The 24,844-nt window shown below is 44.0% G+C and overlaps 1 protein-coding gene across 2 annotated transcripts in view; it reads right to left on the bottom strand.

Annotated features, from left to right (window-relative positions):
• The window catches only part of LOC117777884 (contactin-associated protein-like 4), a 73,617-nt gene extending 49,681 nt beyond the window's left edge, over positions 1-23,936 (bottom strand). The window contains exons 1-2 of one of the 2 annotated variants that reach the window (XM_034612952.1): positions 23,757-23,936; positions 3,119-3,229 (exon numbers count right to left, since the gene is read on the bottom strand). In XM_034612952.1, the coding sequence (XP_034468843.1) occupies positions 3,119-3,229; positions 23,757-23,844 (199 nt within the window). In that variant the 5' untranslated portion in view covers positions 23,845-23,936. The remainder of the gene's footprint in view (positions 1-3,118; positions 3,230-23,756) is intronic. The other variant, XM_034612953.1, reaches the window with a different exon arrangement.
• Positions 23,937-24,844: the final 908 nt, after the last annotated feature.

Genomic DNA, 24,844 nt, shown 5'->3' with positions numbered 1-24,844 from the left:
GTTATTTGGAACTTTTGGCACTTTTTAAGAAACAGTTAAGGGTTCAGAACATTACGATTTATTTATTGCATTGAATCATGTGTCCAGGACAATATAGTGAAACTGCCTGAAAGAAAACTTTTGGAAGTGAAACTGATGCTATCTGAAACTGAACTGTTGAAATAGTAGAACATCTTGGAAGATTCTTGATTAACAAGCCGTTCCTACACTCTGTTCAAATTACAGGCTCCAGCTAAACTTTAATTCCACCTTCAAATCTCCGTCCTTTGTAAAAAAGCCTAATGTGGCACAATAATTCCTTTTATGTTCATTTCAATGTAATTGCAGCGGCGTCACTGATAACGGTCAGCGAACAAAGGAAAGGTTTAAACATGGAGGCTGCTATTAACGTTTTGTGAGAGGACCCAGCTCACTGGATTAGTTCTCACCAGCGAAAAGGGAAATTGCACGGCAGAGTAAAACTAATGATTATAACCAAAGTCAGATTGTGCAGAGGACAGGTAGACGGACGGAGGCAGATACAGGAGGAGAGGAAGTGGAGAAACGAAGTTGAGAGAGAGAGCGAGAGGTGGAATTCCATAGAGCAAGATAAAAAAGTGAGAGGGTTAATATGAGCAGAAGAAAAGAAGGGGCCATTGAGGAGCCTGAACGAGTCGAGTCATTCATCCTCCAGCGTCCTGATAAAAGGCCATTCATCTCCAACCACCAGACTATCACGGCTTTTCATTGGCTTCTATTGTCAGACTGGAGCAGTCAGACCTGCACGGGGATCAGCTTCGTCAGGCTAAAGGCTGAAGAACAGAGTTACGCACGTTACAAACTCCTGCTGGGTTTTGTCAAATGTCTACAGGCTATTGAGAGAATAAAGGAGGTCGTGGTTTCCCTCAAAATGCCTTAAATTTAGCAAGAGTATTCAGACAGGGCAAAATATCCTCGGTTGCCGTTTCGTCCCTGGACCTTTACGCTGCCGGCTTTCTGGAGGGTGAAGTCAGGAAGTCTGTCCACCACTTTAATCCAGATTGAAAGTTCTCCTCAGCTTTTTGTTTGTTTTCTATGAGATATTGACATTAATGGCTCCCAGATGATGATTCCAGGCTCCATCGACACACGCTCCATTTCAGTTTTAAAAGAATCCCTGCAGTCAAAACTACTCGACACTGATCGCCAGTAATAGGTCCATTTCCTCGTCAGTCCAACGAAAGAAATTAGCGCACGTACTTTTCGCCCCTGCTGTTTCCTGTCCGTTGAATGTTCTACAACTAAGCAACCGACTGCAGAGTAAACAACCTGCTTCCTATTTACACCAGCACACACATGCCAAGTGAACAAGGACAAAGTTTTTACCTAGTAAACGAAATATCTAAAAATATACTTAATAAATTCTCATCCGATGAAGTGGAGATATGCATGGTTTCCAGAGGATAAATCTAAATCACGTTACTGATCCCCTGGCTTCTCCTCTGCTGTGGATATTTGTAAATTTGATTGAAATGAGCCAACAATTGTTCGTTGGATTTTCATTATAAACTGATTTTCTTGAATTCATGCCCCTCTAAGGATGAGCTGTAAACACCGTGAAGGTTTCATCTACACCATCATCCAGAACGTTATTACCTTGTTGAGATGATTAATGTCCACAACAGTCTCCTCCATTATCCAGCTCCAGAAGCACATCACTATGTTTTATAGAATCTGAAGTGAATAACATGTTAACGTTCACAGCACCTGGATGATTCTTTACATTTCAATAACCACCCGGTCTGAACATGTGTAGAGTCACAGGAGATCCCAGCTACGAGCCCGTCTTATTAAACCCCTTGATAAGACGCTGTGTAGGTGGTATTCCCAGACTCTGATAAGCTTTGTTCACTCGGTGGGTAAATGAATTGAGAGCAAAGTTGATCCTCAGAGAACCAGAGGAGGCAGAGTGATACGAGCAGCAGCAGCGAGACATGGAAATGAGCGGGAGACGTTCATTTATTCATCGATTTCCTCGGCAAGCAGCTGCGATCGCTCGCTGGGATCCTGCACCGCCAACGCTGCCGAGGAGGAAATGTGACACACACACCTTCTCTTAATCTGCAGACCACGAGATTAGGAGAATATATGAATATTGCAGATGTGCGGTGAATGTTAAGCCACTTCTTGTGCTGATGAATAATGAACATTGTCTATCACATTGAAATGATTTTCTAATAAATTAATCCTCTGTATTTTATTAATCCTTTAACCTCAGCTCCTCTGGAGACAGCAAAGTGCAACTCATCAGTAACTGTATTAAATGGGTCAAAAGTCCATTTCCTCTTTCTACAGAACCGCAGTCATGACTCTCACATTACGACTGACTGAGTTTAGACCTCTGACCCCCTCACTCCTCAGTACTGACAGAGTGTCATCTTGGTCATGTTGGAAGTAAATGGAATAATTCTACTACACCTAAAGATGATCCTAAATCAGTAAATCTGCATCTTCAAAAGTATCATTCATGCTGTTTCAGGCCTCAGTGAAGACATCTGTCAGATGTGCAAACAAGGGGAGAGACGACTGGCAGCTAAAAGACTGGAGCTCTTAAACTGCAGCGTTCTGCCGGCTCCGCTCTGCTTTAGTTTCCCAGGTGGTGGAAATCACTCCCGTCTCAGCCTCCCAGCTGATTCTGAGTTTAGATGTCAGGATGAAGCAGCGGAGCCGGTTCCCTGCAGGAAGCTCCACAACAAAACATGCTCTTCATTTAGTCAGAGCCTCTCATCAGCATCCAGCACAGGACTCCCTGCTGAGCTCTCATGCTGGACCAGGAAACAAATTCACATTTATCCTTCTGGCATAAACTCTCAATACAAATAGCAGCCAAAGAGAATAAGGGCTGTCTCGTCTCGGGGAAATTATTTTGTCTCCGTCTAATCTAGTCACCAGCGAGTTACCTGTCAGTGAAAAACTTTCCTGTTTGTTGTGTTTTCCTGTTTGTTGTGTTTTCCTGTTTGTTGTGTTTTCCTGTTTGTTGTGTTTTGTGTTCTCTCCACTGGCAGAGGAGCGATCTGGCTCTGCTTCCTCTTCTCTGCTGTCTCTTCCACACAAACACGTCAACATCATCACGTCTCTCTGAGTCAAACCTCCTCCTCACCTTCTCTCCTGTTGAGTTTGGCGAAGCCGGGTGCGTGGCTGCTGGACAGCTGGGAGGAGCTCCTGAAGGAGGACGGCGGCAGATTGGACACCAGCGCGCTGTCACACACGTCTGTTAACCAATAAGAAAGCAGAAAGAAAATCAAACTCGGTTACAGAATCGATTCACAGTTAAATCAATTGTTATGTGAGTGAAATGTCAAAAATAAAGTACAACAAATGACAATCACAACTCTCCAGAATCCCTTATGACATTTCCATTGTTTTTATCTTTAAGTCAAATCACAATCACACAATTTAGCTGCGATGTTTTCAGGAGTTTATCGTTAAATAAGCCTCCAGAGCTTCTCTGCAGGGGTAAACTCTTCTGCAGCCAAATAAGAAACTGGGCTTGCAGAGATTTCATTCCCACATCTGAGAACGAACACACACACATGCACGCACGCACACACACACACACACACTGACGCACACACTGACGCACACACACTTTAGTATCCTCACAGGAACACCCATTCAGAGTGAAAGAAACTAATTTAAGTGCCACAGAAGTGCAGAAGTGCCACAAAACTAATTCTGAGCGCTGCAGCACCTGGAGGGTCACAGGAGCAGAACAGCAGGAGGAGACTCAGGAGTTATCAGGAAGGAGCATCCTATTCTTTTAGCTTCAGTAAACCGGGGGGGTGTATTTTGTAAGTCACATTAGTGAAAACAAGTGGGTTGATACGGAAACGTCTCCGCTCTTAGTACGCGAGACAATCGTGAGTCATAAAAGCAAACGGATGGAAGCCTCCAACCTCTTCTGCAGGGTTGAGATCAACAGTGAAACCACACTGAGGGTCTCAGACGCAGCAGGAGACGGATTATTCTCCGTCTCTTTCACCCTCAGTGAAAAACTGTTGAATTGTTAAAAAAAACACTCGGACAGGAGATCAGTGATGCTGCCAGATGAAAGTCTCTTATCTCCAAATCATCAGAACTCTACAGGACCAAAGTTTCTGAGTTTTTTAAGTCAGGTTCTCACATCTTCATGAGACCAAAAGACTCCAAAACTGTCTCCAAACCCCTCATCTCGTACATTACGGGAGAGACAACATGGAGTCGGCCTGGACATTTTCAGCAACTGTTTTTATAGCATCAAATAACATGATAAGTAATGTTATTGATGATCCGATCTATTGAGATAGAGGAAGGTAGGTTTATGACCTATGCAGCAGTCGGCCAGCAGGGGGTGATTGAGATGTTCTGGCTTCACTTTTGGAGAGCTGTCACTTTGTCCACTTTATATACAGACTTAAACTAAATGTTTTCAGCTGCACCTGTAATGACAGAAACCGGTTTGTAAGATAATAAAAACACCAGAGTCAGAGCGGAGCCTCGTCCCTGAGGAGAAGGTTTAATGTTCCCCAGGTGGAATCAGGTCTCTGAGCTGTAACGGCACCAGATTAAATGACTGAACAGTGTAATAATGTCCAGTTTGATGAATGAACAGTGTAATTCTGCACTGGATGGATGAATGGAAGCTGTGATCATGTGGAGTTGTGGAGATGAACGGTGTTTGGACTGGTTCCTACCGGCTGGATACTGGCAGATCAGAGGAAACCTTCACGTGTTAACACACTTTAATGGTTTACGGATGATCGACTGCAATAAAAGCTTCATACATTACACATGCTGCAATAATTAACAGTAATGGAGCTGGTTTTAATCGGCTTCTCCTCCACGTTCTCCCATGGACATAAAACACGAGTTATTACAACGCTCTTTACTCTTTCTGCAGATATTTCACTTGTTTGTTGAATTTTCATCCCACTGAGGAGAGAGAGTTGAATGTTTGTTCAGTGAGAAGCTCTGTGCTCGGCACAGTGTAATTATATCTCACACAGAAACACACAGAGATCCATGAACATCAGCTCGGTAAATATTCATCATTTTCCTCCGGAGCTGCAAACTTTCACAGTCAAACTGACGCTGCCTCCGTCTGAAGCCTCTCTGGTAATGGATGTTGTTCTCCGCCGCAGAGACAAGAGCCAATTACTGTGATTCACGTCGCGGCCCGATCCCGACCCACCGCTCTGACAACGAGGCTCAGGCTTCGATTACTCTGTCAACACTAATGTTCTTCATCTCAACAACACGAGGTCTTCATCTGCCTCTTCAGCTCCACCACAGCCCCGGGAATTTTTTTTTTAACTTCTCAAACTTGAGCATGTTAACCCGGGTCTTTAACCAGCTGATTAGACAGATTCCACAACAGCAGTGTTGTTTATCTGCAGCAAAATTAACTGGCATGAAATTAAAAATTAAGCATTTTAGATTTTAATCATTAATAAGGCTTCACAAGCTGAAGTGGGATATCTTGGTATAATTACAGTGTTCAAAGGAGTGTGAAATTCTGTCCCCATTTAGAGACCAGGGAGCCGGTTTCCTGCCAAATATGGAGGCAACTAAATACAATATATAGACCAGAGGTGTCAGCCTGCCCTCAGAATAATGTTCTTATGTATTTACGCTGCTTTCACTGATGTCTGAAGTATTAATTGACTGAAGTTAACATGAAACAGCCCATTTAAATGTATAAATCCTCCTCGTTCACACTGAATTCATTTGTTTTTAAAAAGCCACGACTGTTCAGCACTGAGTGAGAAACACAGCTTTTAACATCTCATCCAATATGCAGCATCAGTTGATGTAGGTTCATGGTTTCTAACTTTAAAAGTTTCAGATATGCAGAAGGAGGGTTTATAAATATTTGGTTTGTGTTTTTACGGCTTGGTCTTTGTGACACTGTCACATTATCCAATGCATTTCCAACAAAGGAGCTGCAGCAGTGGACAGTTTCAGGAAAGTGAACATTAGGAGAATGTAAATGTGGCGACTGTTGCTCAAGCGGTCGAGCTCATTAACTAGAAGGTCGGAGGTTCGATCCCAGCCTCCACCATTCTGCATGCCAAAGTGTCCTTGGGCAAGACACTGAACCCCAAATTGCCCCCGACGGCCTCTCAGGCTGTGTGTGATGGAGAAGGAGCTGCACAGGGATGCAGTGTATAAATGGGAATGGGTGAAAATAAAAATGTACTGAAAAGCATAAGAAAAACACAATATGAATATGAATATTTACCATTTAAACCTTTTCCAGCCATAAGCCAACTTAAAATGATGAACCTGAATATGAGCAGATTATTTCTCCTATAACTGAGTCTAACCTCAGAGGTTCTTGAGAAGGTATCATTAAAAAGTCTCTTATAGTCAAACTTTAAGTATTTTATAATTAGAAAGTGGTTTTGAGCTTCATACATATTTAATTTCCCTGTTTAAAATGCGATCTGGCAACTTGACAATCATCAGGAGGCCTCCGGCTCGTGGCTCCTGTGGAACTCCTCCTGGTCGTATTTATCCCTGCAGGGCCTTGGACTGACAGACACTTGCTACCGTGGATGTTGAGTGAGCCCTCAGCATGAAAAGCAGGTGAATTACAGTCGTCTGAAGAGGAGGAATGAGAGGCTCGGCTCTCCAGTGCAGAGTGCTGTAATTCCCTGAGGTGATAATGTGCGGTGCGAGCGCAACCTCGCCGTGGTAACACTCGACACAGAGCGAGAGAGAGAGAGAGAGAGAGGGAGCGGCGGCAGAGTTTAAAAAAACACTTTTTTAAGAGTGGACGTCGCTGCCAGTGTGACCAGTGGAGCACAAACAGACGGCTCCAAGCAAAGTGGAGCTAAATGTTGAAATACCTGCCGGACGCTGCAGCCACTGAACCTCGACACTGACCCTGACCGGGTGGGACCTCTCCTGCATATTTAAACACAACTGCTAAAAACTAACTTTTTTTACCTGACTTTTACATTTGAATCATCCGGGTCAACAGACATACGAACTGCAATTCCCAAATAACCGGCACTACTTTTTAACTTCAAGACAAGGTCACCTCTGAAAAGTTGGTGTCACACGAGGAAGAGATGAGAGAACTTAATGAATACGTCTTATTTCTACTCTGGTGCGTAACATCAGTATTAACTGGTCTAATACTGGTCCAGGAAAAAATACACGTTTCCACCTGAGGTGAAACAATAAATGATGGGAAGTGGCACAAACCTCAGCAGGGCAGGAAAACCGTTATGTGACAAGAAATATCTTTTCATTTCAAATCAAACATCCTTGTGGACAGCCATTCATCACCCTCCGGCCAATCCGTCCATCCACGAAGCGCCGAAGTGACAAATGGTGAGTTTGACAGCACGGAAAAAAAACACCACACACACACACACACCATCAAATGCATTTAATCACCAGTGACACGGCAGACTGATGCCAGAGACAGGGAGGGAGGCCACGGCTCATTCACCTGCATTGTCCACTTCTTTACTGTTCTGCTGAATAACAAAGTGCCCACACTGGAGACCCTGAATACCGATGAGCTCCATCCATCACCTCAACAAACAGCAGCGAACGGGAGGTCCCGCACTTCAGAGCTCTATAAGCCACACGAACCCCCGAGTGCAGTGCTTCTGAGAAGGAGCCCGGCAGAATCATTTCTCCATTCGGAGCACATCGCAGGAGGCAGCAGGATAATGAGGCCGCAGCGATGGTTGTTTTTGCTCCGGAGCACTAACAATCATCCTCAAGCAGAAAAAACGTCAACGTCCATTTTTACTAATGTGCAGAACAGCTGCCTCCAGGTTTGACCCCGAGGGTTTAAAGCCTGGTCCTGACGTACAGAGAGAGCATTGAAAATAGAATGATTACACTTTGAGTTCACGTCTTCATCAGCTCAACACGGTGTGAAATGTTTCAGTATTTCTTTGATAAAGTTTACTTCATGAAGTCTAATAGGTCGGTTTAGTAAAACTGAGATAAAGTTCAGTCTGCGGCTGTGATCGATAAAACAACAACAAAAGAAAATACAGAAGATGAAACTCAAACGCTGGCGTGAACACACAAAACGGTCAATACAGGCGATGTGTTTATATACGTGAATCTTGTGTTTCATTCCCCGACTTCCTCAGTCCCTACACAGTGGGACAGCTGCCGAAAGGGAAACGCTCAGCTTGTTGTTTATCTGTCAAACACACTCCTGCATGATTTGGATTCATTCTGGCCTTTTAGACATTATCCAGGTAGAAAAGCACCAGATAATCAGCTCATTATGTTCGGCACAATCCGTACATGCAAGAATTCAACCCACACACAAATCCATACAAGCAGCATCCTAATGCACCCGGCGCGCCGCACACCACTAATGTAGCGCTGCCTTTGAGAGGCGAGAACAGTCGTCCTCAGCGGTGTGGGCGGCTGAGTGGGAGACGGGCATCGACCAAATGGAGTGATCAAAACAGCCACGAGCCGCATCATCACGGCAGCATTTAAAATCTCCACATCTTCTAAGTGTCGAGTTTAAAGACAGAGAGGGAGTTGAAGTGAGTTTCACCAGGGCTCAGTTCAAACGCTGCTGAAGCCCCCGAAACATTCGCTTTGAATCACAAAGCCAGAATTATGCAGATTCACAGGCTCCATCCCTCCGACCAATGGCTCCAGAGGGAGATATGCATCATGGAATATCTACTAATCCACCGGCTGCACTAAGTAAATAACTTGAATATATTTGCCTGTAAATGTCTCTTAATAAAGAGCAGCAGGCCACTAATTCTCCGTGAAATAAAAACTGTTCTGTTCCATCATTCAAATGAAGGCACACGGACATTTGCATCATCCGCGCAACTCTGCAAATCTAATTTATTTCCCAAAATTTAAAACTGAATTGGACGCAGGGGATTCATAAAACTCCAAACTCTGCATTGCACCAGGAGAGGAGCTTTTACCACAAACTGTTTTTATGCGTATGAGTCGTACAGCAGCCAGAGCATCACAGTGCACCTTCTGCTGTGTGTGGGTCTTTTTGTAAAGGGGCAGTGGGCGGTGGGAGTTGAGTAATTTATCAACACAATAGCTGCTGCATGTGTTGGTGTACGACCACATGTCCTCTGGGAGTTGTTTGTGTTTTTATGATACGGTATCAGTTTGATCTGTTATTGTTCTTAAGATGTTCTCACACTCAAGCTCTTCAGTTCCGTTCCAAACAGACTCTGATGTCGTTTTGTTTGGCTGATGTGGAAGCTGTCACTCAAAGTCTGCTGCGAGACAAGCATCTGCACCTCCAGGCTGCGGCTCAGGAGGCAGAACGGATCGTCCATTAATCAGAGGGTTGGTGGTTCGATCCCCATCTCCCCCTGGCTGCATTTCAAAGTTTACTTGGGCAAGAAACTAAACCTTAACTCACCTGTGATGGCTCTGTTGTTGGAATGTGATGTAATGTATGGAAGTGCTGTATGACTGTGAATGGGTCGGTGTGAGTTGTAGTCCACAGCACTTTGAGTGGTCATTAACAGCAGAACAGCAGCACATAAATACTGTTCATTTACCGCCTACACCTCCTGAAAACAGGGTTTCAGAGCGTTTGTGGTGTGAAAGCAAAACAGACCACAGGACTGTCATTAAATCCATCTGCTGACAGATGTTACACGGATGTATGTGTCTGTTTTATGAAGTATATTTCTGGACCATAAATACTGTTTTTGTCATTTGGTCATAGTTGGCAGAATCCTCAAAAGAGAAAGTCTGTTTTTTTAAGATAAATTACACCTTTGGTAAAAGTGATCAGATTTAAGATGGAGTGGTTCTGCAGTAACACAAACCGGACTGCTAGCAAAGTAAAGGATTGTTATTTGGAGGTACACCAGGAACGCTGCCTGCAAGTCAAAGTTTGATGAATCATCAGTTGTGGAACCCTTCAGGTGACTGAGATTGTTCAGTCAGTGTTTCCTGCAGAATTAGATCAATCTGTGGTGGGAGCTGTGATGACAATGATGCATCCACGTCACAGGAACGTAAACACCTGCAGCTGAAACTATGACGAAGTCTAGCTGCTATGATGACAGTAAAAGCTTTATGGATGTTTTAATGGCCTAACGACCTGGCAGGATTTATCCCTGTGCTGACCGAGAGAGGACTGGGGGGGGGGGAGTCCGTATTCACTGGGAACACTGGGAGTCAAGCATTCGTTCATGTCAGTGTCGTACAGCGGGGTCGGGGGAACACAACAAACCACTTAATTAATCTATTGCGAATAAACTTTTCCTCACCTTATTAAACTGTTTGCAGACGCCTCACTAGTAGATGAGAACTTGACACTGGCTGAGTAGGAAGAAGAGACCTACCTGGGAAATATTGTTCAAGTGAAGGGAAACGTGTGTCGTGTAAAATGAGGCCAGATGCAGCCTCTGGAACAGCCAAGCAATGAAGATCACACCCCCGACCAAAGAGAGACACCTTCACTGTAACAGCCGGTCTACAGAGACCACAAATCCTCCCTGCACTGGCACTGTAACAACACACACAGACACACACACACACACACACACACACACACACACACACACACACACACACACACACACACACACACACACACACACACACACACACACACACACACACACACACACACACACACACACACACTCGAACACACGCAGCACCAAAGATAGAAACTAGAGGTTGTGACAAAAGACAATCTCTCTTTCTAAGTGTGTGTGTGTGTGTGTGTGTGTGTGTGTGTGTGTGTGTGTGTGTGTGTGTGTGTGTGTGTGTAGCTCAATAAACCACACCAGAAGCCGCAGTCACAGCATCTACTTAGTTTGACTTTACAGCCGTCCTCCCTCAGGAGACATTAGAAGATAAATGCTCCTTTAAAATATCTTCTCTGCAGTGAATTTGATGTTCTCCATCTTCCTCTGCCTCTCTCACACTCACAGCTCAGCTTTTCCTGAGGCTGGAAACACAAACTGCTGCTGAGATTTCTTAAAAAAACCCCAAGAGAAGAGTTTACGTCCTTTAGAAAAGTTGTCGAGACAAGCACCGACACTGAACTTCTGACCTGAGCTGCTGAACCTTCGTAAGCGCTGAAGAATCGGGGGTAAAACTCAGAAGGGACCCTAATTAATGCGCAGCTCAGAAACATGTCGCTGATGGTTGGTCACCTTCTTCTCAGCACACACTGAACCTCAAACACTGACCCTGGTAAAGACAGACCGAAGCCCTCTCACTTTACATGAGGTAAAAAGAGAAGATATCATCCTTCACACCAGATATCACATAAAACTGATAAACCATCCTCTCCACTGCACGTCCCCCTCAGAAAGCTGCTGGTTCTGGAGATAGTGGTGGTTTGGGAGCAGAGGACTGCAGGTAGCAATGTTCCGGACCAGTATTACACACATTTGTTCCCTGCCTGCCTCAAATTTAATCTTTCTCTGGAGCCTCGAGTGTTTTTTATCTCTGCAGTGATAATGCACTTCACAGAAATTCCATTTTTTGGTTGTCAGGTTACGGGGGGGTTATAATTTATCACACTGCCATGATGTGACCGCGGCCGTATGACTCGACCCAACCATAACCAACCACCATCATAATATGTACGTAGGGAAAAGTTTGAAGGAATTTATTGAACAGTTTCAAGTGTATTTTGACATAATTAGTGAATTCAATCTTTAGAGAGCATCCACTGCAGATCATGTCAGCGGTCAGTTAAAACATCATAGAGGTTTTTACAATCCTCTGCAGGCCGGCAGGATTCTGCATGAAATCAGGAGATAGAGCCTTTGCTGTGTGCGTGATATAATCAAATCAAGATTATTAAGTGTAGAGCAGCCTTCTGTGATTCCACCAACATGTTAATGATGTGAAATAATGAGGTTTACCCTCATATTTCATCAAATCAAGGACTGAAAATAAAATAATCAAACCATTTAATCTCTTTAATTGTTTTACCTGGTAATTTAATCTGCAAATGTGCTTATTTCTATATTTTGTTATCCTAATATGACAAGTTGTTATTCTATTGTTATCTTACTGAGCAATAATCTAAAGTGCCATTCTATTATATGCATTACATTAATCCAAACTACAGAAGCTACTGCACAGGAAAACATATCTTTTACTTAACTTGCAGGGACGATCTTCTGACTTAACTCACCTTGTTTACAGTCAGCTGCTGACTATGAGTTGTTATTTACATTTGTGATAAAAAGGCATGTAACACTTTCAACTGAGCTTGTTCAAACTACTCTGACACTACGCAGGTCTTTGTGTTGTACAGTACGATGCAGTGTCCTCAGCCTCCCTGCATGCCAGTAAACTGGTCCCACTGCATTTGGGCTGCAACACGGAAACAAGCCCCAGGTTTCTCCTGGCAGCGCTGACACAAAAGAAGATGGCTCCAGCCAATAGTGAAAAGATGTCTCTTCAACTTTTAAGGGGGGAAGGACATTAATATTTATACCAGTGCTGTCTTGTAGAAACCCGGGACTATAGGACTCCACAAAGCTGAACACGAACACTCACACTTCCTTTTATAGCCAGCGGGGGTGAAATTGTAGAGGCAGTTGAGAATGTCACAGCAGGGGAAACTATTAGCGAGACACACGTTCTTATCATCTGTCTCTCCTCCTCTTCCTCGTTCCTCCTCTCGCTCTAATCCTCATCTTCCACCTGTCTGTTTCTTTCCCTCGATTCCTTCCTCTCCCCCCTTATTTCTGTCCCGGTCTACGTTTCATCAAACCTGTCGTCCCCCCCTGTCATCGTCCTCCACCTCCTCCTCTGTCTCCTGCAGACGGTGGCCCGTGCACAGACAGCAGAGTCAGTGAGGGATAAAATGGGAAGGGAAGTTGAAAATGTCACTGCAGTTGTGAGGAACACAGAGGGAATACTACCAGACAGCCTCCAGACTCCTGACCCCTAAAACTTTATCCCCTCATACTTTATATTCCTCCTCACTCTTCTCCCTCTCCCTCACTGTCCACCCTCCTCCTCCTCCTCTGTTTCACCTCAGAGTGCTTAGCTCTGATTTAGCTCTGTCTTGTTGTGTTGAAATACAGCCTTACCCTTCCGCCTTTAATGGCCACTGACTCAGCTCCGTCCTCCTCTCTAATACAAAGCGACCGGCCCTGCTTCTCTCAGCAGCAGCGCTGCAGAGCACCGGTGCACCGGGTGGCACAGCTGTGGTCACCGGGTTCATAAAGAACACACCGCGGAGGTAACATTAAACTGTGATCAGCATATATCTCAGTGTGTGAAGTGGACACCTTAAGAGTCTGGGCTGGACTTCTACTGATGCAGAAGTTGCAGTTTTATTCACTGATAACTGGCGTTAAGGTGGAGAACAGGGCGGAACAGTGAATAAGAAGGTTTTTATTGATGCTAAATGTCTGATGGGAGAGACATGTCATAATAAGCCATTAATCTCAATATATCCCAGACACCCCCTGGTTCTGGAAGTAAAAATCCAGTTAATATTTCATGACTCTCAGCTGGAGAACTTAGATTGGAATGAAACTCCCCATTTGAATCATCAGTGGAAAAGATTGAGAAGTGTGTCAGAAAATATCTGCAAGAGTCAGAACGGTAAAAATCCTGGGGAAACGAAAACTTTTAGGAAGAAGTCAAACTAAAGCCACTGCGGCAGGAAACATCCAATCAGGGAGCTCAGAGTTTGTATGTCACAAGAAAAATCTGAAAATTAAGGTGCACATCCACCCACTCCCTTCAGGTCAGTTACATTATGAACTATTTTTCTCACCGATAAACCCTCAAGAATAAAATCTACTATTTAGAATGGACGTGTTTCATCCATAAAAACGGACATTTTTATAAAGAGAGGTTCACTTTTACGTGTGCAAACTGCAGCATAAACAACCAAACATGAGAATTCACGAATCCATCACATTCAGTAGCTGCAGCTGCCGTGAACGGAGTGAAATCCCATCACATCTGTTGCAGCCGCGGTCCGTCAAAAACATTCATAAAGTTTCGACCCTCCTCAGCACGCGGGCAGAAGTTGTTGCAACTCTAATTGTCCCTCCTGAGATTTAACTGTGTTCACGTTCAGAGGAGAATCACAATAATCAACCCTCATTAACAGACCAGGTCAAAATCAGTCGTCAGCAGAGAAGAGACGTGGTGTGAAGCTCTGTTAACTGGGAAACCTGCGGAGGAGAATCCTTGCTCCGATGGTACCAATGCTCCAGGAGGGAGGAGACAGAGTTTTGATAATGGACAGAATTAGGAAGTCATTAATAAATACTATCAAATGTTTTACTGATTCATTTGTCAAGTACTAATTGTAAGTTAAGGGTCAAACAGATTATTATGTGCATCCCTAGTTGCAACTCTTGATTGCAACAGACAGTTTGACATGAGCACATTCATGATCCCCATATTTCATCCATGTTTCCTTTTTACAACGTGTATTTAAGTCTGGTTTGTTTGATTTTATTTGGAATAATCGTCTTTGTCTCTGAAGAAAATCCAAGTCTCTCTCCTCTGTGTGGAGAATCTGTCTGGACTGAGGCTGATCTCCACTGTAATAGAGACTGAAAGAGCATGGTGACCTTGGTACCTAATGCAGCCACAGTTGGTAAGTTTAATGCCCCCCGGTATAATATGGAATTATGGCAGTCATAACCACTGTATTAGCTGCTGCAAATAGAGTTGTAAGTGTAAAATCCATTTGTTGTTAGAGTTTAGTGCCTGAGAGTGATGGAGTATCATGACCTCTGCAGCAGAGAGCTGATATTTGAAGCGACAACAAGTCATCTCTGATGACGACAGCTCCACATGATGGATGTCTTCATTTTTTCCGGGAGCCAGACTTGTTCTGGGGCCGTGAACAAATACAACGGGTCCTGATATGGAATGGATGGACTGCAGTCGTCTGTCAGAGCTTCATTTAACTACCTGTTCCTGGGTTAGTTAACTCAGATTCATGGCTGGTGGCTGCACGTTAGTTCTGTAACCTTGACTTCATCAGATCCCGTTCATGGCTCCACTTTGCCTGCACACATTTCCATAAATGACACTAAGGAAGAAAGATGAAGGGGACTAATCCTCAGTTTTCCTCATCGTGTGACGGTGCCCCATCATGAATCATGAAGAGGGCGTTTTACAGAGAGTTTCACCACCGATTCAAACAGAACGGCGATGGCTTTATTCTCCTCGGTGCAAAACAACAGCTCACAAAAAGCCAATAAATCTCCACCAGGCACTTGAAACAGGCTCGTCAGCATTTTATTTACCGGATTAATCCTGGAGGAGATGAGGGATTCTTCATGAGCTCTGATATTTAAACAAGCGCTCCTAATATTCCCCTGGAGCTCCCACATCTTAAATAACCAGCTTATTTCTAAAGGCACCCACTCACATTCATTGGCTGAGTAATAACGCCCCTGACTTTGACATTCAGCCCCCAGCATCTCAGTAATTTACTGTAACTCATATTAAAATCCCCCCGCAGCCGGCAGCGGACTAATAATCAAAGCGTTCCTTCAGCGCGGAGCGTATGAAGAACCGAGCCGTGCGGATCTCACTGCCTAATTAGCTGAGACGCTGGTCACCGAGTTCAAGGCAAAGAAAATGTGATTACCTGTCCGTGATGGCAGTTCAGAGTTTAACCACAGAACAACTCGGCACCTGCACCGATTCTAGAGGATAAACTTCAGCTGCTGGACGGTAAATGTTCAGTTCTCATCTCAGCACGTTAGGACACTGATAACTTTTATATTTTGCTTTTTGAAAACTGTACAAATATAAATAGATATAGATAAATGCTCACCTCTGTGTATAGATGATCTTAACTAAAGAAAATACTAAATTTCATCACTGTAACGTGATGACTACAGCTGATCGTCATTGGGTTTACAGCATTTACACTTTACATGTTGTTAACAAAGACAAAGACATTTAATTGTTGCTTGATACTTTAGCTCTCGAATTATAAAATTTATCATAAATAACTACAAACAAAAAGAAAAGCCAAATAATTGTTTTTGCGTAAAATGTAAATTTAAAAGCGAATCTTTTCTGCATCGTTTATTATGTAAAATCAAAGTTTTCACATCAGCAAACAAACGCAGAGTTTGATGTCTGTGAAAGGCTCGTTCCCATGAAGGGGTCGAACTCCTCTCTCAACCATCCTTATATATATATTTTTATCTTATGCTCTTATCTGTAAAAGTCTGCATAAAGCTCAGTAGGCTACATGGTGAAAATTCCATTACCCCCTCGCTGTAACCGAGCCCGTCGGTCCACAACATCTGGTGTTTGCAGTGTGGTAATGGACTTTAAACTACAGCCGTTCTCCCCTCTTGTCACTATAGGGTGAACCGAGGGCTGGGAAACACAGGTGCAGCCATCAGAGCCAAGATGGAAGCCGGGAAAGAGGTATCAGAAAAAAATCAACAGGACGACTAGAAACTTTAAATGAAAGTCTACAGAAAAACAAGAGAGAGACACTGACACGCAGCCTGGTTTCACCATTTACGTAATGAGGGATAGAAAAACCAACGCTAATGAAACGACGCAGGCAGCTTAAGAGCAGCATCAGCCGTAGTTTGGGCTTATTTGGGACAACACACAGTCCAGAGACCATCAATATTTCATCAGTTACACATTTTCCGAGCTTTCAGCACAATGGGAGAAATAAATGAATAGATACGACCTTAAAGTGCCAAGTCTCAGCTTTAATCTGAGTTGATTTAGATCAGCATTGAAAGAAGTGTGTGTGTGTGATGCTGTTCTCTTAATGCACAGCGGATAAGGTTGAGATGTAAGGGTAAACAAAGTCCAAAAAGTTTTTTTGTGTATCCTGTTTGTGTGTCGTCAACACAGTGGTGCAGAGGGGTTGTGTTGTTTAGCCTCCACTCATTGGTATAAATGCTGTTAACCCTCTGGAGCCTCAGCCATGGTTGGCCTGGTTTCCTGATTGTATGACCTCGACCCTGTGATGCGTAACAGGATGGGTTCAAATCTCACGTTATTCAATTGAGCGACCACACACACGTGCTCAGTCAGAAACACAGCCTCTTATTATAACACGGTGAAATGGATAAATAATCACAGGAAACTTCCAGTGTTGGATTTTGTCATTATGGATTTATTGTCTCCACAAAGGCAGCAGAACAAAGAATCTCTCACTCCTCGTTCCCGAGACATTTAGTCTTTCATGTTCGATGTCCTCTGATGTCGTATAGAACATCGTTAACCTGTGAGGGTTAAGGAGAAAGTTTATATTTCACCGTTGAGTTTTGATTTTGTCTTCAAACGTCCACACTTGAATTGCAGCGTCTCCATTAAACAGAGAAGCGGTTTGACTTGATCCACGTCTGCGGCTCAGAAGCTGAGTTACAGCGAGGGCGGGGAACACAAATATGAAACCTCTCAGGACGTATTTATTTCACTCCTTAAATTTACCCTGATAAACAGCTTTAAACTCGACCTTGCCCCCGGCGCTGGCACAGCTCTGAGACATGTGGAGAGAAAAAGTTGTGTACGATTATTAAGTGAACGATGTAGTGGAGGTGGGCTCGCTGGGGAGTGAACGGTTGAAGGACAACTTATTGGTTTCAGGGAGCCGTGGTTTAATTCTTTTGTTTCTGTTTATGGATTTTAAATGGCAGATATTCTCCTCTGGGTCCAAAAGCTTTTACAACAAGGTGAAGAGTTCTTCAGTTTTTAATTTGGCTCAATGCGGCGTCGAGGGACAACATTCCTCAATCGTCTGTCCTTTCAATCCAAGCCCTCGACTGTAATTTACTTTTTAAAGCAAAATATCGCTCTATCATCTAAAGGTTTTAATCTTCACCTCAGAAAAGGTCCCTGTGGATCTGATAAGAATTGATTTACCCAAAGTTTGAGTAAATACCAGGGAATCTCACCCGTCCAGTCGTTATCCTTTAAGGGTAAAACTCCAAAACTTGTAAATCCAGCTGTGAGGACCATCGTCATCACTACCATGTGACATCAGACACCTGGACAAGGAGAAGTAGCTCCTGTCTAGAGGTGAGTGGGACGTGTTCAATAATTCAGTTCGACCAACGAAGGGGAAGATAAAACTCACATGAAGAAAAGGTTCCGTCCCCCTCATCTAAACATTCACTCTGAACCATCCATCCCTCATCTGCTTCATCGTCTTAGACATGAAATCTGACATTCAAACCCAGCTGGACGCCACTTCTGCTCCCAGCGATGATGATTTCCTCGTATTTGATTCATATCTCCAGTATCTACTTTTTTTGTTTGTTTGTTTGTTTGACCCACTTCCCCCCCACGAGGAACATTAAAGTTTCATCTCTTCTCATCTCATCTCTTCCCAACTTTCTTGCCTCCCAGCGAGAATCACACCAGTTCCTCTCCTTATTGATCCAAGCCAGAATCCTCCTCCGTCAATAGCTCCTGAAGTTTCCATGTTACATCCGCCGATTTCACGACCACCTCAAGTTCTGACACGTGTTATATTGACCTCATTTCTTATTTCACAAGCTAAATTTGACAGCAGGACGTAAAGGCTCCATATATAATGGCTTCAGTATGAAGATCAATGGATGATCAATTAATTGTTTCCTGGGAGAGTTTTATTCTCTTGTCCTCTGGGTACAGTTTGGTGCACAACATACAGGACTGGGAAGTCTACTTTCCTTTTTAAAGCTGCACGACTCAGCACTTTTAGATTAACAATTGGTCCGATGAATCACAATGTGAGAGGAGTAGCTTACAACGGTGAGCTCGCAGAGGCTCATCAGCCCAGTCTCTGCTTCCTCTGAGCAGCAATGAACGGTCCATATTCTTTTTTCTTTTGTTTTTAGAAACTTGTCACAGTTAATTCCCCCTCGCTGCTTCCGTCAGTGTCACCTGCAGCTGCAGAGGGTCGGAGTTTCAGCAAAGAAGCAGTGACAACCCACTAGACTAAAATTACAGAAACCATGTTTGAGATAAATGTATTTGATCTGTACCTTGACTTTTATTTTTGGTCATGTCCCATCTGTTAACATAGAGGAGACGGGGTTTATGACCTAGCCACAAGGGGGCTTCACTATTGAGAAGCAGTCCTGTCATACATCTTTATATACAGTCGATGCATCCGGTGTCTTTAGGCTCGAGTTCGATTCTGACTTTGCTGCATTTCCTTTAATTCAGTTGAAAACAACAAGAGCTGCTTTGAGGAGTCATTTAGCACCAACGTTTAACAGTCGCACGCACACACACACACACACACACACACACACACACACACATCATGAAGCAGGAGACCAGTTTTACACCAGAGTCTCTTCATCAGAAGACTGATTTAGACCCAGAGCAGCGTGTTGTGACAGTGTTCTCTCTCCCTTCTCTCTTCACTCCACTGGAAGCTCATTACTTCATCACCGTCACTCCACCCACCTACACACACACACAGACACATGCCCCGGAGACAGATCTCCAAAGTGACTGAATTTAAGTCGCAATTGGGAAAATGATGATTTAACATTGGAAGAATTTTGAAAAACTTTGTAAAAAACCTCCATGGGCCTTAATCTGGGGTTCTGCTGAATCGTCAAAAATCAATGTCGTTATGTAGGTTTATTATACGAGCGGAAAATGTCGTTCTGCAACAATGACTCCTGCGCTAGGAGATGTGACAGTGTGTGTGGGAGGGGGGGGGGGGGTCAGCTCCAACTTTCTCAGAGTTCACAGTCACAAGTTCATGAAGCTGTTTCAGTTCAGCTGCTGGACCTGCGTCTCTGAGCAGACAGACAGGTCAACTCCCACCATGACCTGCTGTTCCTATACAACATGCTCACTGGGGATAGCTCTGAAAATAGTTCACTCTCACAATGCATCAACTCCAGAGCAGAGATATCACGACTCTCTAAATCCTGGTGGTGTCCTACATTTCCCAGACTTCATTTCATTTCCTTGAGGACAGTTTACGAGGCGGCTGGCAGGAAAAGTTCAGGAAAATGTTCCGGAGCAAATGAAGTCTTCGTGTTCTCGCTGGACATTCGAGCGACCACAGGTTCGAGGCCCTGTTACATTGGCTTCACTTCCTGGACCCAGAGTCTACGTCCATTTTTATAAACAGTCTGTGGATAACGCTCGTAAATCATCACTTTGCCTGAGAACAAAACTGCCAGAATTGTAGACTCTTAGTTGCTTTTCACGGTGTTGTTTTCGGGCTGATGCTTGTTTTTTTTGGGGGGGAATAATTTAAGTGCCAGAATCTTGGTCAAGGACACATCACACAGCAGCTGGGATTGAACCACCGGCACTTTGATTAATGGCCAAACCTTTGCTTCACCTGAGCTGCAGCCGCACAACCCTGCTTAAATAAAAATGTACTGGATCTAGGAAAAGATTTCTAACAGACAATCAAACTAAACTATTACAACAAACAAACTGCTGAAAGCTTTTTAAAAAAAATAACACCTCACACTCTTTAACGCTTAAACAAACCTGCAGCAGCAGTGACTGAGGAGTAAATCGCTGTTTCACATTTCCATTTTATTCATTTGGCTGCTACCCTCCGAGTTGCTCTTTCATATTGAAATACTGGAAGGTGATTAAATGCACAGTGACTTCTCTCAATGCTCCGGCTAACCAGTCATCAGACCCCAGTATCTCCACTCTGTTGTCATTTCGTACCAGTGAACTGTCTCCAGTGAGGACGGAGATGTGAAGCCCTGTTTTAAAAACCTGCAGCTGAGATTCATCCACGGCTGCAGACTTTACTTATTATGCTGCCGCGGCTTATGGTCCGTGCATGATGAGTGCTGCTGGGTCAGGACGGGCGAGATACACAGAGAGAGAGAGAGAGAAATACTGAGAGTTTCCATGTAAAGAAACTGATAAAACACTAAAACAGGGCCAATGGAAAACTTGTATATTTGTCCAATACTGAATTGAAATTATATATTATTCATTTTGATGATTGCCAACCTATAATGTGATGATACCTGCAGTTTGTGTGTCTTAATTATTATTTTACATACTTCTTCATTTTCCCTTTCTTCAACATTGTGAGATAAAGCTTTTCTTTTGACATTTTCATAGATTTCCAAGGGAATAATTCATGGATTTTGATGAAAGGAATCAGACATATTTAGGGAACTGATTTCTATGAATATGTGCAATTTGCGCGGAGAAGAGAGAGAGATGCTGCAAACAACGCCCAGCTCTTATTTATTTCATATGACCGTCAAATTCTATTTCAGGAAAATACCGGCTGCTATAAATTCAACAGTTTCAAAGTATATTATCAAATCCTATTAGCTGAAACCAAATACAACCACCTTCAGACGGAAAGTATTAAACTGCAGAGATGAGCAGCAGGAGAGAGAATCTGGAGAGAGAGGTGGACAGAGAGAATGAGACTGAAGGAAGAGAAGACCAGGGAAGACAGAGCAGCGGTGCAGCGGGAGACCTGACATCCAGGTAGAAGACAGAGAAAGCAAGAATGGAGAGAACAATCAAAGGATGACAAAGGGAGTGTGTTGATGTGTTGGGCGGACAAAGGAGGAGGAAAAGAAGCTGGCAGCGAACAGCAGGAAGAGAAAAGAGCAACGAGCAGAAAGACGAGTCGGGCGGGTGAGGACTGAGAGTTATCAGCAGATCTGAGTCAGGAGCAGCAGGAAAGAAGAGAAGCAGCTGAAGGGGAGATGTGACGGGAGGGAAGAGAGGACGAGATTCAGATACGCTGCCGGTGAAGCTGGAGATGTTATTACACAGAAGTGGAAGAGGAGGAAGGAAGGATGAAGAACAACAAATGTCCTGCGTCTTTTCTTCACAGCGTTCCTCCTCTTTCCCTCCTTTATATCCACTAAAAGGAATCTGTCGCTCTCAAGGTCGACATGAAACTCAAAAGTCCACACCGACACAGAAACATCTCATATGATGAGGCCTAATGTTGCTTTGGATAAATCCTCGATCAAGTAGAAGATCAGGATTCCTTCACATCCACATTTACTTTCCCTTGAAAGCAACACTTAGCAGATTCACTGACTTGGAATAAGGAGAATGTTTCCTCGTAATCTGCAAAATTAGCTGCGAAAATCTTCGATCCACGTGTTGTAGAGTTGCTGACGTCATCAATTATGAACCAATTACCCTGATTTTACAGTCAGCTCTGAATAGAAGCTTCTGGTGTGAACTTGTTAAACTTTTTCACTTGCAAACCACGTTCGATATTTTATGATTAACATTTGAAATGATTTAAATGTCTCTCATGCCGGAATCCTTTCTCTTTGCTCTTGGTTATTATATTGGACTGAGGTGTCAAGCTGTTTAAACACTCAGACACACAAATACAACACATTTTGTTTACAGCGTTTTCTGCACATTCTGAATTCAAAGCACATTTACACACCGAACGACTTCACAATTCAGGAAATGGGACCTTCTGATGAGCAATTAAATGCAAAGTTGTCTCTCCAGCTGTTTTTTCCTCTACATGAAAATCACTTCATCGCTCGGACACGGAGCCCTGACCATGTGTGGCTGCAGGGGGCGCTGTTGCTCAGTGAAAGTTACATAGTGTTGCTTTAAGTAGCTTCAAGGTTGGAGATCCACAGTGTAAGACAGAATCATTTTTGCACCAGCTTGTTGCAACTCTTCATTGAATCTATATGATATTTACATTGGGAGAAGTATTCAAACCGAAACTCTGTGTTTTCCACATTCTGTCAAATGGAAATATCTCATTCCTGCAGAAACTGTGACCTCCACCAACGCCTGGCAGCACAGGGTGAGTTTTGAAATGACCATGAGGTTTTATAGACAGAACAGTGAAGAAGAGGAGATGTGGGTGAGGACGAAGAAAGGTGGGAATCAGTCACAGGTTAAAAGAAGCAGTTGACAGTTTTCTGCTGCAGCAAAGGCAGGAAAGTCAAGAAACAGGCTGAAGAAAATCAGACGAGGGACGAGATGATTGTGTCGGGGAAGAGGATGGAAGACTTCTGCAATCTCTCTGGATCAGGCACAAGCATACGTCATCTCCATTTCTCTCCTCACTTTGTCCTGTTTCTCTCCATTTCCCTCTTTCCCTCCTCCTCTCCTCCTCCTCCTCCTCCTCCTCTCTAAAGCAGGAGATGGGGACAGCAACGCCCCCGCTTCACATTCACACAGGAAAACTGTGCTTTTGGCAGAGTGTTCAATAGCAATTACAGAGGAAAGAAAGGAGACCGATTTCTCTTTATCTCCACATCCCAGAATCAAACCAGCAACCTCTCAGACCCAAGCCCGCCTCCCCATCCTCCTCCTCTCACCCCTTCACACTCCTGCTGCTCTCTGGAGTGTGTGAGCACAGACATGGCTCAGGCATCATTCTGCCCGGAGCACCAAATTAACCAGAAAACACAGAAACAGCAGCGCAGTGAATCAACTGGATTCCAACAGTTGCCATGAGCAGAATCGTTCAGGAACAACCGAGACCTTTCACTGAAACATTTAGCTGTGAGGATCAGAAACATCTGGAACCAACACACACTGGATCAACATTTAAAACAGGTACGGCGGTGCGTAAAAGTTGGCTCCAGAGATTACGCACGCGTTTCTTAAGGGTTAATTCTGTATTCAAATGAAATAATGGCACCGCTTCACCTCCACTGGTGCGTGACCAGTGCGCACCAACTCCCGCAGGAGAGAAATACCTGTGGCTCACTTTGTCTAATTCAACATCACAAGCACAGGGAGCAGCTCCGCGGGTCCGTCTGTGCAGCCCGGACCTGCTCCGTCTCCTCCGGGGGAAAGTAGGAGAGCGCACGGCCACGCATGCTCACCTTCTGCTCCTGTTGTCCCGCACCGGCTGGAGAGAAGCACGAGGACCTGAGAGATAATCCAAGCGAGTGATTTAGTCCACAGATCCATGGTGAAGCGACGGGAGGCTGCAGAGGAGAAGAGAGGAGAAGAGAAGCCCGGCGGCTGCTGGAGGAGAGAGAGACAGAGAGAGAGACAGAGAGAAGAGCGTCCTCTCCTCTCCAGCTCCAAGAGAGATCTGCTCAGAGAGAGAGAGAGAGAGAGAGAGAGGGAGAGAGAGAGAGGGAGGGAGGGAGATCTGCTCATAGAGAGGGAGAGCGAAAGAGGAAGAGAGAGAGAGAGGGAGAAAGACAGAGAGAGGGAGAGACAGAGGGAGGTTAGGGAGAGAGAGAGAGAGGGAGGGAGAGATCCCATCAAACACAGAGGGAAAGAGGGAGGGAGAGAGAGAGAGAGGTGGGTTTGTCACAGCCTCCTCCTCCTCCTCCTCCTCCTCCTCCTCTTCTTCCTCCTCTTCTTCCTCCTCCTCCGCTTCAGTCTCTCCATGTTCAGTAAAAAGCTGTTTCTAAGATTCTTCATCAGACCAGAATCCTTCAAACCCTGATCTCTGTGCCTCAGCTCCGTCAAAGCTCAACAGTTTCCTTAGATTCAATCAATTTGATTCACTTAGACTCATTAATTATTCTCTAGGAAAACGTCTGAGATCACACATTCTGCATTCACTTACAAAACAGCTTTCACCTCCGAGGGAATTTTAATTACTTGTACTCAATATCTTTATTTTTGTTGAATCCTTATTTGAAAAACCTCAGTGTCAAACTGACAGATTATAACATGTGTGTCAGTGAAAAGTAGTGAAACGTGGCAACGAGTTGAGTTTGTTGTGATGTTTGACAAAGAAAAAACCATAAAATTCAAGAGCCTGAACCAGCCGCTGTCACTTTGCTCCTTAAAACAAAAATCCTTCATTTTCACAAACAGCTGCAGATGAATCTTCAGTTAAAAGTGTCAAACTTCTCTGTTTCCACATCTACGACAATACAACGGAAAACCAGAGGATCTCTGCTCCTCGTGACCTTCAACCCAAACAGCTGAAAGCTTGTGTTTTAGCACA

This window comes from Hippoglossus hippoglossus, chromosome 17 (genome assembly GCF_009819705.1).
Source record: "Hippoglossus hippoglossus isolate fHipHip1 chromosome 17, fHipHip1.pri, whole genome shotgun sequence".
Lineage (NCBI taxonomy): Eukaryota > Metazoa > Chordata > Actinopteri > Pleuronectiformes > Pleuronectidae > Hippoglossus > Hippoglossus hippoglossus.
Note: the sequence above shows the minus strand (reverse complement) of the source record. Positions and strands in the feature narration are given on the sequence as shown.